This window comes from Balearica regulorum, chromosome 1, assembly GCF_011004875.1.
Source record: "Balearica regulorum gibbericeps isolate bBalReg1 chromosome 1, bBalReg1.pri, whole genome shotgun sequence".
Taxonomy (NCBI): Eukaryota; Metazoa; Chordata; class Aves; order Gruiformes; family Gruidae; genus Balearica; species Balearica regulorum.
In genome coordinates, this window is record NC_046184.1 from 1,546,190 (window position 1) to 1,561,428 (window position 15,239).

The following is a 15,239-nucleotide window of genomic DNA, read 5'->3' on the forward strand; positions in this document are numbered from 1 at the left end:
GAGCACTAGAATTAATGGACAGGACTGGGTTTAAGCTGAAGGAGGGTCGATTTAGATTAGATGTTAGAAAGAAATTCTTCCCTGTGAGGGTGCTGAGGCCCTGGCAGAGGTTGCCCAGAGAAGCTGTGGCTGCCCCTGGCTCCCTGGCAGTGTTCAAGGCCAGGTTGGATGGGGCTTTGGGCAACCTGGGCTAGTGGAGGGTGTCCCTGTCCGCAGCAGGGGGGTTGGAACTAGATGATCTTTAAGGTCCCTTCCAACCCAAACCATTCTCTGAATCTATGATTCTATGACTGCAGACACCGGGGTGGATTTTCACAATCCAGCAGGTCTTTCTTCCTGTAAGATTTTTAAGGAGTACGATGCTGCACGTGGTGCTTAGGAGATGATTTTGTTGCTGAAAGCATCCAGCTGCTTTATAGTTTTTGCCAGACTTGGTGGCAAACTTTAAATAGTTTGCTGGAGGGTCTGGGTACACTCAGTCTGATGCACCACAACGAATTGTAAATGCTGAAAGCCAATTTCTTCAGAGGGACTAGCAAGATGGAAAGGTCAGACATGCAAAGAGGTGGTGTAGTAGTGCAAAGACTTGCAGATTTCCTCTGTGCTCTGCCGAAAGATAACATTCTGGTCAAAACACTATTTCCATTACTTAGGTGGACTCGGACAAGCTCACACTTCCAATAAAATCTCACAAAGAAATCTACTGTGTGTTGGCCCATAACAGATCATGTTCCTAATCCATGACAACACAAGACAAAACTTAGTTGCTAGATTTTTAAGCCACTGTGAGAGGTGGTATCTGCCAGAGCTGCTTTTGGCAGCTTTTGTTTTATATCACTGTTTCCCGTGGAAATGGAAAAGTAAAAAATTGAAACATTATACTTTGAAAGTAAAATGAGAGACCACCAAAAGATCACAGATAGGTAGCTCTGAGTTCATTTGTACTGGCAAACAAAATGTTTGTGTTTGTGTTTATTCTTTATGGCCTCGTCATTTTAGTAACTAAGCAGGGTAACAGCAAGACAAGTATCTAGAACTTAAGGAGAAGACGACATCTGTGCGGAGGTTTGCTCGGGCAGGGGGAGGCCGTCCTAGCGCAGTGTGGGTAGCGAAGCTGGAGGTGCTCGTACTCGCACGTGGGCTCTGAGGAAGGAACAAAGCAAATGAGCTGTTGCTGGTGGAGTGGTGGAAGGAAATGAGAGAAACGAGTGTGGATGAATGAGATCAGGACGTGAGGTTGTTGCAATCCAGTAACGCATCTGACGAACTTTTCTGTTTTGCAGTGTGCAGAATATGTGCACGTATAAAAGGGCCAATATAAAGATCTGTCAACTGTTTGGCTGTTAATGGTGCACATGCCATCAAAGCAGCAATAAAAGTGACAAGCTCTCTCTTCAGAGAAGCCTTCAGCTGGATTTATAATGCATATTTTTTATTTTTTGTGATTGAGTTGGAAATTAAATATTTTGACATCAAAGGGTTAAAGTGTTTTTTCCTTCTATTTTATGGATAAAATAGCAATATCCATAGAATTCTATGGATAAAATACTAATACTTTTCAGGATATGTTAAAAATAAGGTTGTGTGTTTGTTTAGGTTTTTTTCCTTCCAAACGTGACGTGGCTTTGGTCTTCAGGAAACCTTGCACAAAGATTTGGCCAAGCCAAACCGCCCCTGGTGTTTGATTGCTCTGCATTTCCACGTGTGAAGCAGCTCTCCAGTCCAACGTGCTAGCTGCTGGCAGGGCTTTTCCCCCCACTCCATGCAACACCCCTGTGTTCCCAGGCTCTTTATGCCCTCTTTGGCTAACCATCGCTGTCCCAGTTAGCCCAGCCACTGTGGTGTCCACGCACGTTGTGGGCAACCAGTGCTGCACTGCCTCGGTTTCCCGCACATCATATAGGGATGATGTTTTGTAAATGTCTTTGAAAATTTTTTTGAGATCCTTGAATGGCTGCGGGCCACGTGAGGACAGAGCACTAGAATTAATGGACAGGACTGCAGACTCCTGGGTGGATTTTCACAACCCAGCAGCTCTTCCTTCCTGTAAAATTTTCAAGGAGTACGATGCTGCACGTGGTGCTTAGGAGATGATTTTGTTGCTGAAAGTATCCAGCTGCTTTATAGTTTTTGCCAGACTTGGGGGCAAACTTTAAATAGAAGCAAAACACAGATATGTTGAATACGATGAGGACGCTATCTGCTTCTTTTTTGCCGCAATTGCAATTTGCAATACCTTCGTTTGAGAGAGTGGATGGTAACTCTGGCTCCTACATCACTGCAACCTGTTGCACTGCTAGAGGTGCCATCATTTTTTTGTAGGAACTTTGATTCCCAGAGCTGCCACCGTAGTTCTTTGTATTTGCTAACAAGAAATGAGTTTTTTCAACTAAGTTGCGCAAAGCCCTACGGAAAACCAAAATATTTATAAATATAATTGGGCAGCACAATTAAGAGGTGTGTCATGGGGAGTGGAAAAACGAGGCCTCTGCTTTCAGCAGCTGCAGGTGTCAGCAGGCAGGTGGTAGAGGCGTCAGCTCCTCAACGAGGAGATGAAAATAACTCTCCTTTTAATTGCTCTGCTTCCCTGGTGGTCTTGAGGGAAATAAAGCCTTTGCTAGCCTGAGCAAAGATGCTTCTATAAACTTGCGAATGGAGAGCATCACCCACCTCAGCTGTGCAGAAAAAAAAATGTATCACAGCGGGGCTCTTAGCCTGCAGCCATTACACAGAGAAATCTCTTTGCTTTATGGACTTCGGCTACGTTAACACTATACGTCAGAGCTGAGTTTGTCTCTGAACTTGTTCTCAGTTACTCGCTGATATGATTAAGGAGTAAGATTGGGTAGTGCGGAGGTCGATGCTTCATTTGGCTCTCACCAAGGTCACTAAACTTGTTTGTGCTTTTCTGAACAGGTGATTTGTCCTTTAATCTGACTGTTTTTAAACGTAATATGCCCCTGTGATTTGCAGTCTGCTTATACAAGCCAACAAAGTTTATCTGGGCCTCTCGAAAATCATCTTGACGTCTGTTTGCATACTGCTCTGCAAAAAGCTTTGGCACAAACAGCAGATATCTTTATATACATGACAGTTTGTATGGAGGAGAAGCCAAGCACTGAAAGACAGTAACTAAACTCAGTTTGTGGCTGTCACATCCTCTCCATGGAGGGGCCAGGATGATCCTGCAGTGCTGGACCCCATCGCCCAGGTGTGAGTCTTGCTAATGCAAAAGTAAATCTGTGAGCAGATGCTTGCGTGGGGAGACCCACAGGACCTCCTGCTTTTCACACTGATGACCTGGTTTTTAATTTTGGGTTTGATTCCTGTGGCCATAAACTACTGCGTCTGCTGACTGCTGTCGCTTCTTGTTGAGGACACCCAGGCTGACCCTCTGCCTTGTCTCTGTCGTGATGAATTTATGACAACAGCAAGCCTGCTCTCATCCTGCTCGTCAGAACGCACACTGCAGTGAGACCTCGCAGAGTTCGGTCAGGGCCATACAGGTTTTCACAGGAAATGAATTTCACAGGAAATTCATGGTGACAGCTTGGTTGCTGCCTTGACAAATGCCTGGCTTTTTAATGTGAATGTTTAAACATTAATTGGAACTTTTAAACTTAAAGAACATTTAGTCTAAAATTGGCTGTTGTAAAAAGAAGGGCCAGTGAACAAAATACCTGGGTGCTTTGCTGCAATTGCTGCTTTGCCCTCTCCCACTTCCAGGTGCAGCCAAAGTCCTGCATAGACTTAACTTTGTTTTTGCCAGATGCTGCTTTTTGGAGATCTTGAGGCTGAGCTGGGGGGACAGGTAGAAAATTCTCAGCACAAGTTTTGCTCCCTTCTAGAAACCACTTTCCTTAGCAGGACATAAACCAGAGGATTGCTCTGCACGCAGGACAACTCATTGTTCCAGCACTGGAGCGCAGTTATCTGTGCTTTGGGCCATTGCGAACGGTAGAAGCAGGATTAACTCTCTACCACTAACACTTGAGCTTAGTGTTAAAACTTAGAAGACACTTGGTCTGCATATCAAAGGGTGTCAAAGAAACATTTTTTACAGTATCTCTCAAACTCTCCATGCTAGAGATTATATGAACCCTTTCCAGAGCTAGAAACTATGCAAGTTGGAGCGAACTGCAGTTTGTTTTGGTTTGTTTTTGTTGGTTTTTTTTTTTTTTAGCAGAGGTTTGATTTTTTGGGTGATTCATGGATGGAGTCAGCTGAACGCGTGGCTCCCACAGATGAAGCGATCATACCGGTTCTTCCCGGCTGCGCCCTGAGAGATGCAGGGTCTTTGTCTCAGTGCTGTAGCCTGTGTCGGAGCCATGCGAGCTGCCCGGGTGAGGTCTTGTTATGGCACTAATTAGAGAAGTCCTCGCACTGGAGCAGGTTGTAACGCTGCTGCTGATTGTCTCCCTGGCGGATTAAAGGCAAACCCTCCTTAACAAGTGCCTTGAGTAGCTTGAGCTGCTGAACTCCCTAGGACTAGTAATTAATCCATCTGGTAACAAGGAGCATGGCTTGCAGATAGCAATTCTGGGAAGGAGCTTTTAACTGTTTTTGCACCAGGCAACTCAATGCTATTAGCAGGTTTATGTAAATAAATGGGGCCTCGACCAGGGAACCTGAAGCACGTCAGGGTGACTGCTGGCCCTGCAGCGGACGGTGCATCATGGACAGGCCTGGCCTGGGCTGGGAAAAAGGGCACCAAAGTGGGTTTTTTGTGCCTCCACTTATAATTCAGGGGTTTGGTATGGCTTCACCGAGATGACTCGGGATGTCCATGGAGTGGAGGAACTGAAGTGCAGCTGCTTCTCTGAGCAGAGGTGGTTCTTCTAGGGTGTGCAGCAGATGCACTACGTATGGATCTACAAGTATACTGGATTTGTATTGCCTTTAAAGTCCCTAGCCACTACTGCAAACTGTTTGCAATGTATAAGTCATGCATACAAATAAATTGTTTTCTTTTTACCAAAACACACTTCAATTTTTCTATTTAACTGTGTGGGCCCACGTTATGTCTTCCAGTTGGGCTCTGACTTTGAAGAGCAGTCCTTTGTCCGACAGAGCCGTGGCAGATCCTGATGCATTGAGAGGTGTGCTTAGGGCCTTCAGGCTTTCTGCAGAGACAATCTGCAGTCTCCGTTCCTCCGTCAGACCAACATTACAGGGGACTTTAGTACATACTCCCTATGCTAATGTGGAAAAGGCAGCTTGTAAATGTGTTGATTTACAGCTTGGAGCCAATGGATACAATATCCAGACTGGAACCAGGATTTTATTCAAGCAGGACCATGCCTGGGAGGAAGGGATACTCTTATGGGAGAAGATCAGGGATGGGTGAGAAGTCCTCCGTGTCTCTGCTAGCTGGGACTGCATCGTGGCTGCGGCAGCAACTGATGCTGGCCCTGGTGTGCTCTTCCATGGCTCTTCCATGGCTCTTCCGTGGTCTGGTGCTCAAGAGCCCTGAACCTACAGGCATCTCTCGGTTGGAGGTGGCCCAGGGACTCTCAGTGGCACTGTCACAACCTCAAATAACTTGCTATTAAAGCTCTGAAGGGATGCAGGGAGGTGTTCTTAAATGCAGCTATTTAGCTTTACCTGGTTTTGTCTGACGTATGAGGTTGTGAGTGCTCCTTCTCTTTCTGCTGTGTTTCTGCAGCTGAACCAACCTTTTCCTGAGGCTCCAGGCACTTCCTGGTACAAAAACCAAATGTGTCGTAAGCCCCTGTGTGAGTTTTGTATTCTTTTTTATAACACTAAGGATATTACTTGCTCTTGGTGACGTATCTGCTCAATTTGCTTGGCAAGTCTATTTTTTTAAGGTATTGTATCCTGATGGTAAAGGTGGTCACTAGTTGACCAGTTTTTGCAGGTGCAAAGGAGAAGTAAAATTGGGTTGAAAGGTATCCCCACTATGGCAAAAGTTAAAAATAGATTCAGGAAATTAATCCAGTGTGTCTTATATTCTGCAGGGGTAGAGATGTGTATGTGTGAGATTGTGGTTTTTACATTCGAGCAGCTCGCTGAAGCTCCATCCTCTTTGCAGCATCTCTGTAAAATGTATGTCAGCTCACGTCTGAGTTTTTGTCGCTGTGGGGACATCGAGTGTGGGGGTTTTTCTGCATTATTCTGATTTTTTTTTTTCTCCTTTTCAGGTTGGCTAGCTCTCTTCATGGTAGTGTTTGAACCATTAAGTGTGTTAATACAGTGTGTGTTTGGGCCCTATTGTTGAAATTGGCTGACTTAATTTTGTTTCTGCTCTTCCACATGCTACTAAGCTGTTCTTAGCTGAGTCTTGGAAGAAGAAAGCTGGAGAAGGACTGTTTACAAGGGCAGGGAGTGACAGGATGAGGGGGAATGACCTTAAGCTGAAGGAGGGGAGATGGAGATGAGATCTGAGGAAGAACTTCTTCCCTGTGAGGGTGGTGAGGCCCTGGCAGAGGTTGCCCAGAGAAGCTGTGGCTGCCCCTGGCTCCCTGGCAGTGTTCAAGGCCAGGTTGGATGGGGCTTTGGGCAACCTGGGCTAGTGGAGGGTGTCCCTGCCCATGGCAGGGGGTTGGAACTAGACGGTCTTTGAGGTCCCTTCCAACTCAAACCAGTCTGTGATTCTGTGATAAGATGGTAAAGCATTTGTCCTTAGGCATTCAGACATCTTCCAGTTGATAGTTCCAAAAGGATGGATGTTAAATGTAATAACTTTGTACTATGCACCTCAAAACTACCAGAGAGATGAGTTCCTAAAAAAATTTTAACCCTCTTATGTGGTTTGTTCCAGGCACAGCTGCGAGCTTTCATCCCCGAGATGCTGAAGTATTCCACGGGTCGTGGGAAACCAGGCTGGGGGAAGGAAAGCTGCAAGCCCATCTGGTGGCCTGAGGACATTCCATGGGCCAACGTTCGCAGTGATGTCCGCACAGAGGAACAGAAGCAGCGGGTGTGTATCCCATGTCAGTCTGCCTTCAAATTGAGTACAGGGGCTTGCGACCAGTTTTTGTGGGAATAGTTTTCTCCTTGAGTGACAGAAGAAACTATGACATCGGCCTTTCCTTGACTTCGTGTCAGACATTCAGTCTGGGAGAGCAATGAGATGAGAGAGGTGTAACCTTCAGTCTGCTCTGTCCCTGCTGGGTTTGTGTGACGAGCAAGTATTTGAACTACATCTCTTTGTGCAGCGGGTGCCCTTTTTACTAGCTGCAGAACCTGCTTGCCTCTGTGGCCTTACAAAGCAGCCTACACAGCCTGAGACAAATCTACTCTCCAATACGCAGGTCATTTACCGTAGAGTCTGTATCACGGCCTCTTGAAGCCTTTGAAGGGATACCATCCCATCCTGAGCAGCAGGGACCTTTGTACTTAAAGGGAAGCGGTCGAGGATGTGCAGTGGAGCCAGGAAAAAATGAAAAAAATGGGTGAAAAAGTCTTGGGTATCAGTTACGGCCATGGATGCTGTATGCAGGCGATGTTTCTACCAACCTGTCACAAAGATAATCAAAGAAAGCTACCAGGGTGTGCAAGGGGCAGGACTTGTGGAGGCTGATGTAGGTCTGGTTGGGCTGGGAGGGATGCCTAGTAAGGCTGGAAATGGCATTGTGGCAGTCCGTGCTTTCCCAGGTAGGGAAGGTTTTCTACTTGTCGGCCCCAATCCCTTCGTTAGAATTCTTTGAAAGCTGGCGAAACAGATTTCATTGAGAAGCTTTCCTTTCCCTTGGCCAATTGTGCTCATTCTATATCAGTACACAGCAATGCAATAGCTCTCCAGGGTGATTTCTGAGTCTTGGGAAAGGCGGCGATGAGGAGAGGGGGTTTAGATATTGGGGCCTTTTGTTTGTTTGAGAATTTGTTGAAAACTGCCCAATAAAACCCAGTAAAGATGCGCATGCGGATCGCAGCAGTAGCAGCGCTACAGTGGTTCAGAAAACTCTTTTACCCTGACTCTTCACCCTTGTTCATTCTACTGGTAGGTGTCATGGACCCAAGCGTTGCGGACTATCGTGAAGAACTGCTACAAGCAGCACGGGCGTGAAGACCTGCTCTACGCGTTTGAGGATCAGCAGACGCAGCAGCAGACTACGACCACACATAGTATAGCACACCTGGTGCCGTCACAGACGGTGGTACAAACCTTCAGTAACCCTGATGGCACTGTGTCTCTCATCCAGGTGAGTGAAACCCTTCCGCTTTTCCTTTTCCAGCTGACTTGGGATCGAGTTGCCTTTGTCAGGGAGGTGGTTTCGAGCAAGCTCCTTTTGGTAGCTTAACTTGTCCTTTAAGAATTTTGTCTTTATCTGTATGTCTTAGCCTGCAGACTTGTTAACCCAGTGCTCCCACCCAAAGAAGCAGTCTCATCCTCTCTCTTCCCCACTCCCATCCCTTGTTCTCCTATTATAATGGTTCAAGCATTTCTGCAGCTATTTGGTCAAGCAATTCAGCGACCTGACCTGGATTTAACAAACCCATTTATGAACAAATTCAGTTCATCATGTAGCCACACAACTCCTGTGGTGGCAATGGGATGGAGTGATGGGAGGAGAGGTGGTGGGACTGCCTTTCTTTACTGGCGTGAAACGTATCTTAATCTACGGCATTAGGTATTTCTGTGCCTCCTGTTCTTCATCTTACACCTAAAGTGTAATATATATATTACACACCCCAAATCTATATTTATCCTTGTGATGCCCCTGCGGTAAGGATGCCTCTTACGCTGTTTTGAATAGGGGGATTCAGGGCAGAAAAGGATTTAAGTGCTCTCTTGAAACTTCCCCAAGAGCTCCTCGTGGGTGTTTGGTTTGAACCTCAGTTGCCCTTGCGCCCCTGCCTCCAAACCACCACTGCCCTCTCCTACCTAACTGACCCAGCGGTTTGCCTCTCTTGAGCATCATGTTTTTAGTGAAGTCTCAAACCTAATTTTCTGTTGGCTGTTCTCATCTCAGAACCATGAAGATAAAAGTATGGTGTGGGGGGTTGTTTTTTGTTTTGGGTTGGGTTGGTATTTTTTAATTTTTTCCAAAGCTTTTCAGTGACTGCTACAGCTTTCTGTTCCCCCCACCAAGGCCCGGCAGACTTTGCTCACCTGCTAATGTACATTTTCCCTTTCACTAGTGTTCTTTTAGGTGCTGGGCACCTGAGATCCCATTGACTTTCTGGCATTTATAGGTTTAATTCTCCTTAGAAACAAAGCTGCACATCTCCCTGCCTTTGTCTTTTCCCAGCTGTTAAATGGGGAAAAGGTAATTTCCAAAGGCAATGGGGTATTGAGGATGAGCTAATGTTTGCCAAGTGCCTGGAGATGAGAGACCCAGTGAATGGTAAGCAAGGAGCGTTATAAATGAGGGCTGATGTGCAGGCTGTTCTGATCTAGGACTACTCGGTGGGTTTTTAAGAGACTTCCACCTCGTGGGAGAAGCGTGTTGGCTCCACTTGCACACTACGCTCGCACCTGGGAGCAGCAGTGGTGTCCCGCAGCTGCTCTTTGTGAGACTGGGGAAATCGCAAGGATTCCGTCCCCTATGTGAATGTAGGGGACAGCACGAGGGCTGTGCCAAACTTGCTTCTGGGCCGTATCTGCTCTGGAAGCTGCCATAGATTAATGTGGCTCTAGCATGTGATTTCCTCCCCCAGCTCTTTGAGACAGCTCCCTATTTTCTGAGCTCTGCAATTACTATTATTCTCTGTGGGTGTGATGCTTTTTAATCTGAGAGCATTTGAATGTCCCTTTGCCTGAATTACTTACCTGAATTATTTTCCTGCAATAACAACTGCATTCAGCTGCGTTTTGTTGACTTCCATAGGTTGGCACTGGTGCTACAGTTGCCACACTGGCCGATGCCTCAGAGTTGCCTACCACAGTTACCGTCGCACAAGTCAATTATTCTGCAGTGACTGATGGAGAGGTAAGGACCTGGGTCGCGTTCGTGTTACACAAACCAGAATTGTCCTTTCTGAACTTCAATAAAGTTAAATATTTTCTAGAATTAAGTGGTCACAGAAAACACCAAGCCTTGCTGCCCCACCCTGCAGTGTTAAGGGTTAACATACATGTGAACACGAGACTCTGTAGAATTTTATATAGAAAGTGCCAAACTTGTCATTTTGACTCAGGGCTGTACGAATGTAATTATGATGGAAACCTCAGTTTTGAATTTCATACATTTTTTTGATGTCTCCTATAGATTATTTTGTGAGTTCTGCTGTAGCAAATGAAGACTTAATGACCTGTACAAGTACACATTTGTGTATTTGTGTTGAGCAACTGTTTCACATGTGCTGTAGATCCTGGGTGCTGGTTTGCGAGTTCAGGGTTGGGAGCGATGCCTGGGATATGTTGAGCCTGTGGGTAGCAAAGGATATTGAATGGCTGTGGGCAAATCCTGTGAGTCTTTGGCCACTGATCTCAGGATCAAATGGGACTGTTCCTTTGCTGCACCTTTTAGGAAGGTTTGCAGGTAAATCCCAGAGCGCGCTGTGTAAATGCACAGGAGATACTGTGGAGTTACCATTCTGTTTACTGTGAAAGTTTCTTCCGCTGCTTTGCAACTTGGGAAAGTTTCTGTTGAGGACTCAATCTGGCCATTTCGATTCCTAAATCTGAACGCTCAAATTTGCACGTGTTTATTTTCCCCCTTTTTTTAAATCAAGCAATAAAGTGGTTTTGTGTGTATGTAACGAACATTCCTTTAAGATTATGAAGGGGTTTTGTTTAAATTTTATTTTTTTAACCCTCTTCACCCCCAAAGCCACCTTTAAACCAGGCTGCAGGTTGCTTTCTGCCCTTTTGCATGCCAGAATTTCAGTGTGTGCGCAGGAGCGGCGAGGTCTGGTCCGCTCTGTGGATGGGGCTTTCACAGCGACAGGTGGCAGCACAGAACAGCTTTGCTCTGCACCAGACCCTGGTTCCATCTCAGACCCACAGTGAAACAAACAGCCCGGCTCCACGGCCATGACCTTGAAGTACTTTTGGACCTGCTCGGAGGGTTTTCAGAACTCTTGAGATCTGAAAGACATTTTTCAAAGGCACAAACAGAAATCAGGGGAACGCAGGCATCTAATTCCTAACATGAACACAACGTCTAAGCGGTATCTTGGACAAAATAAAGATACAAAAGTAAACTTGCTTTGAGGAATAGGTACTATTTCTCTGCACAGGTAGATCCGCAGCCTGCTGGCAGCCTCTCTGGGGACATTTTTGTCCTGCTGTCTCGTGTTGTGTGAAGATCTGAGTTAGCTCTGAGTAAGCCGATGGGTTTATAGGCTGCCGAATAGCATGGAGCAGGGATGATCGTTAGTATCTCAGCAGCTCAATCTTCATGTTAGTGTGGAGAAAGGCCTGGACAATCTCCACTTCTTTTCCAGGCCTTCCTCCATCCCTGTTCTGAAACAGCTTAGGCATCTTTGCAGGGTGCTGTATGTCACAGTGGTCTTACCACTCAAATATGTGTTGCCATGTATTTGAAAAAATGTTTATCTGTTCCTCTTCTGCATGGTGGTGGGAAAGGTGTCTTTCCTAGCTTGCTTCAGTTTGGTTTTGGCCTGGCTAACGAGTACTACAAACTCGGTCTGACTCTTCTCAAGATCTCTACCATCTGCAACTTCTTCCTCTCTGGGCACTCAAACTTGGTTGCATCTTTCCTAAAAGACGTTGCCTTCTCTAAAATCAACTTAATTTCTCACTGCTTCCTCCCTGCTTTGGATCCTTCCACCTAGGGTCAGCTCTGGGCACAGGAGAATGAAGCAGTTGCCTTGAACGTCAGACACCTGACGATGGCTAAAGAGCTACGACGAGCGCCAGCTTTGCCAATGCCCAAGTGCTGGAAAACCAGATTGGCAGCTGCTGAGGAGTGTGTGATAGCAGATGTGAGTGAGAGCGCAACAGGTTCTCTCTCCCTCTCCATCCTCTGATGGGACTAACCCTTTTCTTGCCCAAAGGCAGCAAAATTTACTTGTCCTTTTGTGGGGAGCCTTGAGCCAGTTCTGCTTCTATGGACTTTTTAACTTTCTCCATCTTAACAAATTGAGGGGGTTTTTTTCATCACCTTCTACGGCATTCTTATTTCTGAGTCTCAGCAAGATGGTGAGTGGCCTGAAACATTTATGGGGATGAGAACAGTGATTGGGGTGGGGGGGGAAGATCTTCATCTTGCAAAGCAGCCAGTAGGGTTTGTCAGCTGATGGGCCTTCATCCTCCACTTCTTTAGTTTTATTGGTCCACTGCATATTCCTAGTTCACATCCTGGTGGATTTTGTGGCTGTACACTCATTATCTCATGAGCTGTGAAGAAGTCCCAAATGGAGAAATGTAAGCTAGGTGGAAAATGAGCAACTGAGTGAACTTTGTTACATGAAACCTATCTACATAAAGGTCTGAAATAAGGGAATTGAAAGTACATGAAATATATGAACACAGTACTTTCCATCTGCCATCTTCTTTTATTAAGTGTATTACGGCAGCACAAAGAAATTCCAGTTGGCTCAAACCCATGAGTTCACGAGTGCTATACAAATAAATTCTGAATGGGAACATGGACTGTTCCCCAAAATCATCCTAGAATCAGAGAATGGTTTGGGTTGGAAGGGATGTTAAAGTCCATCTAGTTCCAACCCCCCTGCCATGGGCAGGGACACCCTCCACTAGCCCAGGTTGCCCAAAGCCCCATCCAACCTGGCCTTGAACACTGCCAGGGAGCCAGGGGCAGCCAGAGCTTCTCTGGGCCACCTCTGCCAGGGCCTCAGCACCCTCATCATAAAGAATTTCTTCCTAAGATCTAATCCACATGGTCCCTCCTTCAGCTTCAGGCCATTCCCCCTTATCTTGTCACTCCCTGCCCTTGTCACCAGTCCCTCTCCAGCTTTCCTGTAGCCCCTTTAGGGACTGGAAGTGCCTAAAATGACAGCAGATGGGTGCAGATAAATAGAAACAGTGAGGCAAGTGCAGCCTGTTTTCCTGGGGGATATGATCCACGCTGGATGTCCTGGTTTTGGCTGGGATAGAGTTAATTTTCTTCCTAGCAGCTGGTACAGTGCTGTGTTTTGGATTTAGGAAGAGAATAATGTTGATAACACACTGATGTTTTAGTTGTTGCCAAGCAGCCAAGGACTTTTCAACTTCTCATACTGCCCTGTCAAGGAGAAGGCACCCAAGAAGCTGGGAGGGGACAGACACAGCCAGGACAGCTGACCCCAACTGGCCAAAGGGATATATATTCCATACCATGTGATGTCATGCTGTGTATATAATTGGGGGAATGGACCGGGAGGTGGGGTGGCTTGGGAATTAGCTGAGCATCAGTTCCGAGTGGTGAGCAATTGTGCTGTGCATCACTTGTTTTGTATATTATTATTATTATCAGCATCATTTTCCTTTTCTGTCCCAGTAAACTGTCTTTATCTCAACCCATGATTTTTACCTTTTTGATTTCCCCCATCCCACTGCGGAGGGGAGTGAGTGAACGGCTGTGCGGTTGTTTTAGCTGCCTGCCAGGTTAAACCACGACACCGAGGTTCCAGCACCGCAGAAATGCAACTACTTAATCAACTTCCCGGGCTGGCAGGCAGTGATCCGTGTACAGCAACAATCAACACTGTCCTATTTTGTTGCAGACGTGGCTGGACAAGAGGGATTTGTGGGAGGTGGAGGGACTTCGCAGATGTTTATGGGGTGTGCTTTCCATGTGTGTAAGAAAACTAAAGTTCTTGTTTGGAGACTGAACATATGGACAACAGCAACTAAAATCATGGGCTGACTGGAGAACCTCACTCATGACTGATAGAGGGTTGTGGGGTCCAGCAACGTTCTCAGGTGGACCCCAGGCTTCCTCTCTTTTTTCCCCCTGTCCTTTTTTTTTCTCAGAGTCAGAGCGTGTGCAGGATTCTGCAAAGACCTCTTGAAACTATCTGGCTCCTTCATTTTAAGAAGCAACTGTGCATTCATGGCATAACATTCCTATCCTAGGGCCTCTCTTTTTGTTTTTCCTTATAGGTGGAGCAGAACTGGGCAACGCTACAGGGTGGTGAGATGACTATCCAGACGACGCAGGCATCAGAGGCCACACAGGCGGTGGCATCGTTAGCAGAAGCAGCAGTGGCAGCATCTCAGGAGATGCAACAAGGAGCAACTGTTACCATGGCACTCAACAGGTATGGGTGAGAGATGGCAGCTTGAAGCATGCACGCGTGACATTTTCTTCTAGGCTTTCACTCGAATGGTGCGAAGACCACTGTGTACAGTCGCAGTAGAGGCTTTTCCTTAGCAAATTCCCATGTCAGCCCATGCCCAGGTATCTGCAGGACAGTTCCTGATTTCCACTGTAACCATGGAAGAATACTGTGCCCTCTAAATGATCTTATTTGTACACTAAGGGCCCAGTTACAGAATTGAGCTTGCTAAGCGAGCAAGAGTCATGATGTGATAATAGTACCTTTTAAGTACGCTGGTCTGGGTCTCCCTCGATATTATTAGTGGTTTCTTACTAAAAGGCTAAGGCTGACTTTGCCTGTCATGTGGCAGGATGGTCTCTCTTTAGAAATCAGAATCTCCTCCAGAGGCCAGTTTTTTGGGGGTTTCTCCCAAATGTGTTTCTGAAGTAGAAGGTGAATGAGCTGCAATAGTAATGCCGCCTCTTCATCTTGGAACGAGCTCTGTTAGATTTTTGTTTGCACTCAGGTTACCAAGATCTGCAGCGTAGTTCTCTACAGGTCCATGCAGCAGGAAGCAGTGTCTTTGCTCAGCTTCAGTGAGTTACTTAAGCTTTGCCTGCTGTTCTTAAAAACTGGAAATGGCTGTGGTACACCACAGCTGCACCTTGAGAGAGCTGGAGGACCGTAGGAAACGCGGCATCAGCCCCAGCAGCATGGAAGGCTGGGGTGTAGACAAAACATTTTCCTCATCCTAATCAGGATTCTGGTCTAGAGGCTGTTGACTGAGCAGCCATGGGTTAGGACAAGGCACAAGTCCACACTGCTGATGGTCAGAGTAGAGCTCCGAGACCTTGTTATATACACAAATTACTAAAGCAGTCACCTTGATCTTTGGGGAATTCAACGTCTTTCTTCCAAACTGCTGTTGCAGCTGAGTCTTGAACACACCTAGAACTGTTTTATCTCTTTGTGGTCCAGATTCAGGTCCCTCAGATATGTTCTTTTCTGCTACTGTTGGTTAAGTAGGCTTTTGTACTAATAGTTTCACTATAAAATTGCCTTTTAAAAGCAAGTGATCTTTTTAGGATGCTGTAAGAACAACA

General features: G+C 46.2%; 1 protein-coding gene across 5 annotated transcripts in view; it reads left to right on the top strand.

Moving 5' to 3' along the window:
* NRF1 (nuclear respiratory factor 1) overlaps nucleotides 1-15,239 on the top strand; it is a 75,808-nt gene that overhangs the window by 28,143 nt on the left and 32,426 nt on the right. For 3 of the 5 annotated variants that reach the window (XM_075750794.1, XM_075750742.1, XM_075750955.1), the window contains exons 6-10: nucleotides 6,782-6,940; nucleotides 7,968-8,165; nucleotides 9,795-9,896; nucleotides 11,707-11,856; nucleotides 13,979-14,136. In XM_075750794.1, the coding sequence (XP_075606909.1) occupies nucleotides 6,782-6,940; nucleotides 7,968-8,165; nucleotides 9,795-9,896; nucleotides 11,707-11,856; nucleotides 13,979-14,136 (767 nt within the window). The remainder of the gene's footprint in view (nucleotides 1-6,781; nucleotides 6,941-7,967; nucleotides 8,166-9,794; nucleotides 9,897-11,706; nucleotides 11,857-13,978; nucleotides 14,137-15,239) is intronic. The other 2 variants (XM_075750874.1, XM_075751030.1) reach the window with 1 other exon arrangement.